The sequence below is a fragment of the Branchiostoma belcheri genome, unplaced genomic scaffold (genome assembly GCF_001625305.1).
Source record: "Branchiostoma belcheri isolate BF01 breed outbred unplaced genomic scaffold, Haploidv18h27 scaffold40, whole genome shotgun sequence".
Lineage (NCBI taxonomy): Eukaryota > Metazoa > Chordata > Leptocardii > Amphioxiformes > Branchiostomatidae > Branchiostoma > Branchiostoma belcheri.
In genome coordinates, this window is record NW_017804021.1 from 96,487 (window position 1) to 108,876 (window position 12,390).

Here is a 12,390-nt window from a genome sequence, read left to right on the forward strand (position 1 = left end):
ACGCAATTTGAAGACAATATAACGACCCCCCTCCCCATTCTCACGTTACTTCTACACCCAGTCACAGACACAACTATGCCCGCTAAGCCTCCAAATTCCGCCACTTTCCAAAATAAATTATTCAAGAACAAAAAGAGCAGTTAAGACTGTGCGGCCAGATACGATATCTTCACCTTAAATCGCGGGAAAATTACATCAGTGGAAATTTAATTGTGAAGCTCCGGCTGTAGTTTGGGAGGCCGAGAGAGAGTTGCGCGAACGGATCAAATGACTCTATAATAGAGAGGCCGACGTGTTTACATTTATAATGAAATACGCGGTATTGAAGCAAATTTGGCATGAATTTTTTAGAACTTCGAGTTCCTATACACGTGTGTGTGTGTACGCTGGGAGTGTGGACGCCAGAATTTTGGCGGGAAAATGAACTAGAGGGCGCCTCTGAGCGTTGCAAAACCGCTGCCGCGGCGCGATTTTTTATTTTGTCGTTCATTTCAGTAAATGGCGGACGGTCGGACAAGGGGACAAGATATGCCGTATCCCTATCGAATATTTCATACATCGAAACACACACACAATTTTTAGCTGTCGATATGAACAAATACCCACACGTCTCGCTCTACGTAAAGAGTAATGGAGAGTCCTGACACGAAAAAAATCCTGAGATGTGGATGTTTTTCCCCCGAATTTTCGAACCCCGCCCTAGCGACGCACCTGGTCACGTACCCAGTCAATTGTTGTCGTCTGCGAAATGTCCCGGATGGACTGTTGGCTCTCCCAGGTGAAATATGTGCGGGCTGGCGTGTGAGTGATACAAGATACCGCTCCCTACCGTAAACCAACCACGTTCTACCTCGTGTTTACATCACAATATTATCCTTTGTGATCTCTCTGAATTAAAAACATTCCTAGCTGAGCCCAAGGCTCAAATGTTACGGTTATTTTGAAATTTGTTGTCATTTGTAGCTGCCTGAGTTCGCAGAACAATAGATGAGGTCATACTCTGTGAATCCGTCTTGTCAGGTCCACATTTTTCTAACGATTTCTTGAAATGTCGTAACGGTATTTTTGTTTCCAGTGAAAATTTCGTTAAAAGTGAACATTTATTTTAATATCTACAAATGCAGCACATATACTGATGTACAAATTGAAAATGGCAAGTATTATTTCTGATATATTCAACAGCCGATATATAGACATTGCATTCGTTACATTGTTGCACTCAGAGAAAACGGCGAAAATGAGAATTTTATAGACGTACGTTTCATCAATTTTAAGCAGGAAGAATTTCAATTTGTTCCCGATAAAATCGAACAATGCCTTTCCGTGCCGTACCCGGTCCCGCGTATAACGTTGATTATGTTTTTGTAGCCATATGTCGCGTCAATGCACCCATTGTTCCTCACCGTTTCACCCCACGTAATTCAAAAACGATTTTAAAAAACCTGCCCTAGTGTTACCTGTTTGTCAGAAAAAAAAGACGTAGATTTTTGCCTCTAGAGGTGCTTTATCCATTAGGTTAAAGAGAGTCACAAAAGCAGGAGCCAAATTACATTCTGCCGGTGATGGCTGTTGATAGCAAGGGCTGAAATTTAATTTGGACATCCCGGTATCCCTCCTTTTTATCGTACAGCCGCCCTGGACACGCTAATCTCTTCTAGTCTCTGTTATCTTCGGCTAAAAACGTCGCACAGTTCCGACGCTACTCTGTCCTCGTAAATACCGTTTCGATCGGTTTCAACGGAAGGTGTTACTGTTTCAGAATTCGTTTAGACAATTCGTAGCAGTCTAAAGAAAAACGCGACTTTGTTGCGAACGTGGATACATAACCCATTCTGAGATATTTTGAACAATCACATTTGTCTGTCTTCACCTTTTAAGAGGGTTAGCCAATATTTACGTGTAGATGATGATTCAAAATTTATTCTTTACAATGTCACCCAAAAAATTAGCACTAGAAAAATTCGGCAGTATCTACAGTGGTAACGACAGTATCTACAGTGGTGTTTATAATGATAGTATGTCCTTTCCAGTGTGTATAACACTGTGATGGCTTCTTTATATGTGACTCAACCGCCACCATATTCTACATGGACCCCGGTAAACGGAGGAAACAGCGCAATCCCGCGAGGAAAATCCCCACCGCCGCCTCCGGAATGCCAAACTCGGGGGGAGAAAACGACATTTAGGGGAGATCTTCTCCAATCTGCAGGGTAATGGCCTCCCCGCCACCATTACCGACAAGTCAGGGGTTGTCAGATCGGGAGGAAAGAGGGGAGAGAGAGATGGTGATGATACTTCTCAGATATGGAACCATGCTGTTAAAAATACTGCGTCACAAAAGAAACGGAACGTTATAAACGCACCGGAATGGAGAATTTTTCTTTTCTTTGAGATGAAAAATTGAAATCACAGTTATCACCACAATCGTTCAGACAGCGTCACAGTAATACGATATAACCTTGTACTAAACTGTTATGTTATCTTGCTACAAGAACGTAGCTGTTCCAATAGTATAATTTCGTTTGTATCCTACTTTTCCACTTCTTGTTTTAGCCTCAATCTATTCCCCGATTCTCCGTTTTCGGGCAATAAGGTACAGTAGCTTATCTAAAGAAGGTATATTTTGGTACGGATATTTTTCATACTATCTTTCCAATCTCCTAGTATTTTCACGAGGATTAAAGCAATTTTGTATAAAGTCACAGATGGGTATGATAAATGTACAATATTGTATAAAAATTGAACATTTCCAACAAAATAATCTTAAAAATCGTCAAATACTGAGTTTGAAGGTACAGTCTAGTGTTAAAACAAGTGTTCAGACTATACACAAAATGCAAGGTTTACTCGTATTCGAAACAAGACTGCCCGTGTATTTGGAGAAGCGTCACACGACAGGAGTGTCCTGACAGTTTGTCTGTGAATAAAGCTATTATTATACCGCCGTATGTGTGGGAAAGTGCCGGGGGCGAGACAGGGACACACGCCGGGGATAAACCAGCGTTTACCGGCAGGGTTTTGCCCCGTCACGCACATACAAGACTGGTAATACAACAACCATTCTGTAAGGTCAAAGAAATACAGTACTTGTACAATATCATGTGAACAAAACAGACAGCCAAGTCGAACTGTTTTCATACTGAAACGCGATGTAATTTTGTACGCAAACTCTTTTCAGGGAGTCGTATCCCTACTGTAAGGTTTGCCTTTTTGTGTCACAAATAAATAAATGTATTTCTCTTAATTTTAACAGAATAACCATTTTGTCTTCAATTGTTTTCGCATTGAAGAATGTGGTAGGGAAATTTTGTTAAATTTATAATAAATGCAATAGTTCGAAGACCTCACTACCCTGGTTCCTTACAAGATTAGAAAGTTTACTTCTAGAATTCGAAAAGATAAGATCGATCTAAAAAAAGGCTTAACGCTGAACGCTGGTTATCTTGTAGCTTTTAAAAGTGTTGTTGCAATTGATAAATGGTATATATTTTTTTCTTTGGGGACGCTTTTCAAGTTTATAAAAATATGGGGGAATATATTTTATGTAATTTCAAACACATTGCACACCATGTGTCGAGACAAGAGAAGACTTCAGTGATTCATCCATTTAGTTTAAACCTTATTATGATAACAACAACAGATTTATAGAATAAAAAGCCGCATGTCCCCCGGGATACATTTTTGCACGCCGGTTCAAATGCACGTCAGACGTTTGACGTCACCCCACACCCCTGTACGTAAGAAAGACTCACCTAACTTTGTCTATACTGACTATTCAACTGATAACAAAAATCAAACTGACATTTTGCCTTAATGAGTGAAAAACCCATATCCAACCTACATTGAGTTTTACAAACTGATAATTTTTGGTCAAGAATTGAGAAGAAAAACCAAAATGTGGTTCAGATCTAGTGACGACAGAAAAATTCCCGACACTTAATGTTGCAAAATCGGGAAGCTTTTGTGATTATCTGGAACGTTCATTCTATCCATACCCAGCCCATTTGGAGGTTTACATACTGCAAAGCTGACATTTTGTGTAAACGAGTGGGAAGAAAACCAAAAATGTGGTTGAGAACTAGCGATAGAGAAATTCAGAACACTTGGGAAGATTTTGTCATTATCTGGAACGTTCATTACGTCCATTCCCAACCCATTGGAAAATTTTCAGAGAAATGCACATACTCGGGAAATTTTTTTCAGAGAAATTCACGTACTCCGGAATTTTTTCAGAGAAATTCACGTACTCTGGAATTTTTTCAGAGAAATTCATGGCACTTTGAAAGCTCTTACATCATCTGGAACATTCATTCTATCCATACCCAACCCATATGGAAGCTTACAACTTGACATTTTGTGTCAAGGACTTGTGAAGCCTTTGTCATACGTTTATTATCTATACCCAACCCATATGGAGGTTTGAAACTTACGGAAGTGTCATCACTGCTAAGGAAGACGTAAGGATTGTTGTTCCGCTAAGTAGACAAACAAACAAAGAAACAACGGTGTAAACAGACAGCCACATCGCGCGACACTTAACACTGAGCAACAATAATTTGTCACAACAAAACATACCTATATAGAACTGTATATACATATGACATGTCACAATACGTTTCATTTATAAATATACACCACAACGTACGTTGCTTGTTGACATTTTAGAGAAATGTCAAATTAACAGGAGTGAAAGATAATATCAGCGCAACTTATTTGTAAAATCAGAGCCTCATTTTCTACAGTTTGGAAAACATTCTCTGTTTCAGGGAAGCAAGTAAAACAGGAAAGATTGAAGATATACTTTTAGCACAACTGTTACAATAGACAACGTTTTGTGTGCAAGTTACGGAGAGGTACATTCTGATCTCCAGATGTAGCCTCTACCAGGCTTCAGAAACGGTCGGAATGACTAGAAAATTACCAAATTAATAGCCAGGACAGTTGATTTAGCGCCCTTGCATGTTATCTGATTATTTGGCTAATTTCTAGTCTTTTCAGTCGCTTCTGAAGCCTGGTAGAGGCTACTGGTTCAAAAGAACAGAGTATGTGTGAAACTCTACAACGCAACATGCAATGTTACAAAACTGAAGACTTCTTACCTGCATAGAAGTTCCTCCGAGATCCAGCCGATACTGATGCTGTAAGAGAGAAAACAAACAAAGATGAAGACTTGTACCCAATACATGGCTTTTGTGTATACACGGGTTTAAAAAGGTTTACATTAGCGTGATTGCTGAATCAGATAGTCTATGCTTAGAAGGTATTTATTACATCTGGGAAAAGGTACCGTGCTTGAAAGGCATCCAGTACAATTTCAGGGCGACAAAACAAAGAATATTCTGGATGAGGAAATTTGTCTAATATTGACATTTGCTACCATTTCCTAGCATATTTTCGTCATTATTTTATACTTGAAGTGTATGAAATAGCCAGGAAATCGTATTTTTGCCTCACAGATATCAATATGCTTTGGGGATGGATTGATTCAATTTACTATTGAAAGAACGACTAGAAAATTTACATTGGATGCCCATGAACTAGTTAGTCAAACATTTTGTTGTTTACATAGAACCTCCAATCGGTGAAAATAGGATTTCTGATATTTCCATGGGTTGTTTTATGTCCCGTACTAAGATACGAATCGTCTCGGTGAGAATCCCCCAAGCGGGCGGCGGATGTCAGCAATTTTACCCGCTCAGGAAAACGATGTTGAAAGAGTGCTCCTATGGGAGTATGCACTAACATATCACGGCGACGGATATGTTTTTACCGAATACTTGAGGCCTTGGGAGAATTTTCTCGACACATATATCCACCGGACACGTCCGGAAGATTTAGCGGGGCGAACCCTGCACCTCTACCGAGCAGACTTAATCTGTCACATGATAAATTCATCGCCGACTGATCCCCCAGGTGAAGAAGAGATTCCCAATCCTCCTAGGGATTCACCAGTCTGTTTCTTCATTTTGTATCCACTGTTTATACAATATGCTACTGTCTCTCTCACCCTGTGTTGCTTGTATGAAAAAATATGCACACACGGCAGAAAATACGGACCGTAAGACAACCTGTTTACTTGTGTTCGTAGGAGACAATAGAGCGATGTTTTCACTGAAAACCTGACCCCAATTTCCTGTATATTCACCTGCCTACAAACTTGTTAAATCCGCGATATGAATAGACATAAAACCTGACCCTTTTGCGGACTAAGATACCACTTAAATCGACGAATGCACGGAATGCGGAGAAGGACGTTATAGAATTGAGGGGAACAACAAGGGCACGCAATTTAAACCAGCCAGTTAAACGCAAAGAAATGTGAATTTCGCTGGCGCCACACGCAACTGTACTTGATGGCATTTTAATTCTTACAACTTGACAATAAAAGCAAGCTACAAAAATGTCCTTGGTAAATACATGAAGGGACAAACAGAAAGTCACTTCTTTTGGAAAGGAAACGCAATCGATACCATAGACAGAATTATTGGAGTTGATAATAGTAACCACGACAGAGACGGTTTGGCGGCAAACATCAGATTCGAAGGATCTCAGTAGATTCCCACCCAAGATTTCTACGGTAATTTATATGAAAAAAAAATTTTTTTAAGTACGTGGTGGACAAGATAGTTTGAGATTATAGTGTGCTTAAGCAGCCTCAGTGCAGGTGCAAACATATTTTCAAAGCATTTTAGAAATTTGAGTTAAGGGTAGTCATGCGGCCCAATGTTGAAATCGAAGGCAACAAGGGATTTCTAAGTGTTATAATGAAATTGTAAATGGAGAGGGGACGGCCTTCTAACCGCGATGGTCCACAGTCTGTATTGTCCACGGTAAACAGATAAAGATCGCCGAGGGTAAAAACAGATGCGGGGCGGTGATAGAGGATGCTCCCTCCCGCCTTCTGTCACTACTGTACTGTACTCTCCTAGCCGCCATAATGACAGCTAAAGCATGACATTCTGTTAAGGCGTTCTTACATGTTCAATAGAAAAACACACTTACAGATATGTCTAAAACTGTTCACACTTACAAATTAGATTATGGCACAATAATCAAGTTGTCATTAATAGGATTTTGAGACGGTTATACATTCTTTAAGTATAGAACACTCGGGAAATCCACTTGACATGGAGTCGTTTTAAAATTTTTCCCCTCTCCTGGTCATGGATTGTGCCCGCCACGGTCGCCATTCAAATCTCATCATCCGGACCAAATGACAGAAGAATTACGCAGTCAAGCTCACAGCAAAGCGCATTTTAAAGATCATCAGATGTACATTACCGGGTAAAAAGATCCTCTCCACCACTTAGCATAAAGACCTTTAAATTTGCCGTCCTCGGTCCCGTATCAGTCCATAGTTCTGCAGACCCAAACAGATGGCATTCCCGTATTGACATCATCTTCACACACCGGGCATGAGAACAGGTACATACAACAAGCCGACCAATTTTCTAGGCGGCGTTTTCCAGTTGGATTGTTTGCTATTTTGTCTTTGTTTGTAGTGTGGGATTCGAACCCCTGACCCCCGGTCATGCAGTACACCTGTCGTGCCGGAGTCGACCTGACAGCGGTGAACAGACGTCAAGCAGACAAGAGGATGATCCAAATTGGCCGCGAGGCAAGAAGTATTTAGTACAATTCTGAATAAAATATATTTTGTATAAATATTGGATCCTTTGCGGTATTCGCTGCCTTAGCTAACAGACGTTGGTAATTTGGAAACATTTCGGTAATGTTTTGTGGAAGCCGAGGTACCTGTTCTTTGTTTTTACAGGAAGGTAGCGCTTGGGTGGGTTCCGACAAAGGCAGGTAGACATACACGAGATGTCCTTTGTTCGCGGCACGCGTCCGGGGTACCGCCCGGGGGCTCAGGCCGCCAGGCCGGCCAGGCAAGCCCGTAAGGTGCCCCCGGTCGACCCCCTGCCCTCAGTCTGTCTGTAATGTCCCGGTAAGGCACAGTGGTATTACCCGGGCATTTCCCAGCCCCAATCGAGTTCAGAATAAACACGGAATAGAGTAGGTATCATTAATACTTATGTTTCGGAAACTAGAAGAATGAAGTATGAATAGGCGACTCACCGGCGCATCTATTATACATACGGCCTAAGAGAAACTTGCATCTCTGAGCATAACTGTAAACATACATACAAAGTGCCGGTTATTAAAAATAAATTTTGCCGCCGCGAGTTGGTGAGGAGTTAAAACGGCACCGGCGATATCTCAGGTTAGCGGCCGCACAGCCGGGAAAAAGGCGCCGCGAAAAGCGGCTAAATCTACCTACCATGGTGAGACGAGGGTGTCGGGGTCTTCCCTACTCGGCGGTCGATCGTTGCTTCATTTGCAACTTTTCATGCCTTCTGTAATATACCCGGGCGGCCAGAGCCTCGTTAATTATTCATGAGGCAGCGGAAGACCCTCCCCTTTCTTGCCACCACTCTACTCCCAATGAATTGGACCAATTATCCTCCCTCAACACAAATTTCACGACGTGATTAAAGATCCCCGAGCCCCAGAAGACCAGGCCACCTCCGAGGTAAAATCGACGGGTGAAAACTTTGCCAATATTCCCTGCAAAATAAAACAGGCCAGGAAAGCAATAAAGTCGCGTTAATATCTTAATAGCTGGCTGATCTGTGGACCCTGTTACGGATATTTATTGGTTCTATTAATAAGTTGGACGCGGGGAGGAAAGGAGAAATGTCCGGGGATACTGCGCACGCAGGGCGGCTTGTCAGCGACTCAATGGTTCCTGCACGTCACCGGGTTAGCCTCGCTCACAGGCTTCAGAGCAGGTCGTTATGGATTGAATGGTTCCCAGGCCCTGAGTGGTTCCTGCAGGTCACCAGGCTACCAGAGGGGATAGCCTCGCACACAGGCATATTGTAGGGCTTCGGGTCGGCTTGTCATGTCATAGAGTGAATGGTTCCTGCACGTCACCGGGGTACCAGCGGGGATAGCCTCGCACACAGGCATTTTGTCGGGCTTCGGGTCGGCTTGTCATGTCATAGAGTGAATGGTTCCTGCACGTCACCGGGGTACCAGCGGGGATAGCCTCGCACACAGGCATTTTGTCGGGCTTCGGGGCGGCTTGTCATGCCATAAAGTGCATGGTTCCTGCACGTCACCGGGGTACCAGCGGGGATAGCCTCGCACACAGGCATTTTGTCGGGCTTTAGGGCAGCTCGCCATGGACTGACTGGTTCCTGCACGTCACCGGGATAAAGGAGAAAATAACCTCGCTCCCAGGCATATCGTGAGGCTTCAGAGCAGGTCGTCATGGACAGAATGGTTCCAAGGCCCTGAATAGTTCCTGCACATCAACTGGGTATCTGAGAAAATAGTCTCGCTCCCAGACATATCGTGAGGTTTCAGGCAACTTATCATGGAGTGAATGGTTCCTACACGTCACCAGGATATCAGCGGGGATAGCCTCGCACACAGACATATCGTCAGGCTTTACAGTAGCTTGTCACGGGTGATGGCCAGAGGCCTTGCACACGGACTCCGGGAAGTCACATAGCGGCTTAACGCAATACATTGGCGTGGCCCTAGCTTTGATATTTGAAATGTGAGAATTGTACACGGCAAATGTACTGAATATGGATAAAAAAACAATGTACCCAAAATGAACATTTCTTCAGCCAAAAGCCAACAGTGGTTTAATTTCTGCCTTTTTTGTAAATCGATACATTTGCTGACAACCTGTTGATATCGTACTAATTTTTGCTTTCAGTTCCAGTGGAAATATTTTCTGTATCTATCAGACATGTGGATAAGCAGATTTTAATCGCTTAAATTTTTCTCATATACGAGACAATTCTAACACCCCTTAGATACTTTCCAACTATACGCCAGATATATAATCCGTTATTGTATCAGATATATATGTTAATATCATTAAGATTTCGCAGCTCAAACTGCTTCGGTCACACGATAACTGTCAATGTAATATCGCATGTTGGGCACCGCTGTGTATAACAGACGTATACATCTGTACGTGGATTTGACATGACCGCCTAAGTGCGAGTCTTAACGTGATTTTAGTTGCCCCAACACTTAATTAACTCCTGACGTTTTGACGGCGCGGTTCCGCGGGTTTTTTTGTTCCTCATCTGGTCCGTTCCCACCGCACTCCACTCAAGCCGTGCTTTTCTTTTATTGTGGCGAGTTTGCCGCACACAGACCTGAGTACTTACTACACAAAGCACACCCGCCCCTCCCCCTTTCACCATTAACACTCAACCATCCCCGGCTCCCAGCAGCTCCACGCTACACTCTGCTTTACATACAAGTACACCACAGTGCTAGCCAGCGGTGTAGGGTCCCACCTGTCAGGCTACACCTGTTCTGTTGATCTAGCTTTATTGTCAGGTGTTTTCTTTTGTCGCGTGTCACGGGGAGTTTGGAGGGAGATTAGAGCAGAGCGACTGAGAAGTCTGTAAAGCCTGCGATTAGTCCCAGAGGTCAATAGGGCACGTGGTTCGGGTATTCTTCTGTAGGCAGTATCTTTGTTGTGCATTCAGTACGGGGTTTGCTATCTTTCCCTTCACCTGATGCGAACATGTTGTATTTCAGTATTACCAAAGGGGACTGTAGGTTCTATAGAGAAGTCGGGACAAGTAGAGGCCTCGCCTGAAATGTCAATAATCTATATTTATGTTAGCTTTGCTTTGTGTTGTCATATTCCACCTATCGTGTCGGGATAGGTATTTGTTCACTTGCTCACTATTTAGTCAAGTAATGAAAGCTGCGTGGATAAAACGTACGTCACAATGATAGTTATGTTATATGAATGGATGAATGGAAGACCTTTATTGTACGTTTATGCTTTGCAGGCTAAGTATATGTCATGGAGATGTAAAATTACAATGATATTAAAACATGATAACTTACTCTGAAACTGACGATTATAATATCCATAGGTACGCAACACAGCGATGTCTACATTTTCATTTCCGTATACTGAAGATGGCAAAGTAATCTTTCATCTATTTAGACATTCATTAATTCTTTCCTTCCTTCCTTCCCTCTCATTCATTCCACATTCGTTTAAACTTAAGTAATGCATGTGGTGCTAGCATTAACTATGTCAGCATATATTCTATTTGTCAATTGTAGTAATAGTAGTTGTAATGGCTTTTGTGGTCACTTTTTTTCGTAATGTCCGATGCCAAATACAAGGCCTTTTTTTTAAATACATGTTTTCATTAGGACAGTATGTTACACATTCAAAAGTCGCTGTATGTATCCCTTGGACAATCTGGGTTTGGATATACCGAGGAGGAGAAGCGAAGGTGTAAGACTCTATCTGTCCAATACCTATCAAAACATACAGATCATAGTCACAATAACAATTATTATAAAACCTATAGATACAGCTCAGTGTAACAGCCAGAGGGGACACTTAAAGTCTCTACAGTACCAGTTTACGCTTTGTCATAAATCTTCATAATACAATGGATATCAATTATCATTTATTCCTCATAGGTAATGACGGGGCTCGTTTCAAACGCTTCGTCTTTTTTTCAAAATGAACTCAATTCTTCTGACATATCAATTGTTTCTTCCATTCTTTGGCTACTTGCTGCTAAACACCAGTTATTGTCAGGGATTGTCTCAGATAATAGAAAGACGAACAAATTTTACACAGGGACAATAAATCTAATTTCTTTTTGAAGGGAATGTGAGTACTTTTGAGACCGCCCTGATGAAAACAATTTTGTTCTTTGCCCGCGGTCGAGAAGATTGTGAGTTTTAAAACCAGGTGGTCTAGATTTGGGAGAGATTAACTCGAGCGGATGAAGACATATAAAGGAGGGAATAATTGCAGGATTTGTCGACACAAGTAACAGTGTATTGTGTTATGTATTCAAGTGATAAGCAAAGGCAAATAAACAGTTTATAAAACAATGACTCAAGAATCACGGTAGAATGGATCGAGGAAGAATTGTCATACATGTCCATTGGACTTGTAAGATGGGAATAAAATCAAGGAAGAGGCAGCAAAATTAAAACAAACCGCACAGCGAGAGAAGCGTATCATATATTTTATTTTGAATTGTACACTATATAACGATAAACGCACAGAGCTGTTCAACATTCTCTCCGCTTGCTCAACAGAATTTGTTACATTTCATGCTATAGATAAATTTAATTTCATCCTAGAAGGTAATGACCCTTACTGTGTACAAATAGGTAAATATATCAAAGAATGTTTAGACCTTAGAACAAGTAGTCTTAGTTAACTCATCTATTGTTTTGTACGTAGGTTAATTTCGTTGTACCCATGTATATTTGTCTGTATATCTACATGTCTTAGACCTTACGAAAGTCGCTGTACTTTTGTTGTGTCAATTAAGTTCTCTCTCTGTATTATACGTATCACCCACC

At 41.7% G+C, this 12,390-nt stretch overlaps 1 protein-coding gene across 4 annotated transcripts in view; it reads right to left on the reverse strand.

Annotated features, from left to right (window-relative positions):
* The window catches only part of LOC109477658 (POU domain, class 4, transcription factor 3-like), a 35,231-nt gene that overhangs the window by 9,252 nt on the left and 13,589 nt on the right, over positions 1 to 12,390 (reverse strand). Inside the window, exons 1-4 of one of the 4 annotated variants that reach the window (XM_019778995.1) lie at positions 8,282 to 8,350; positions 8,080 to 8,132; positions 5,100 to 5,138; positions 4,431 to 4,475 (exon numbers count right to left, since the gene is read on the reverse strand). In XM_019778995.1, coding sequence (XP_019634554.1) covers positions 4,431 to 4,475; positions 5,100 to 5,105 — 51 coding nt within the window. In that variant the 5' untranslated portion in view covers positions 5,106 to 5,138; positions 8,080 to 8,132; positions 8,282 to 8,350. Of the gene's footprint in view, positions 1 to 4,430; positions 4,476 to 5,099; positions 5,139 to 7,281; positions 7,348 to 8,079; positions 8,133 to 8,281; positions 8,352 to 12,390 lie in introns of those variants that run through there. The other 3 variants (XM_019778994.1, XM_019778997.1, XM_019778996.1) reach the window with 3 other exon arrangements.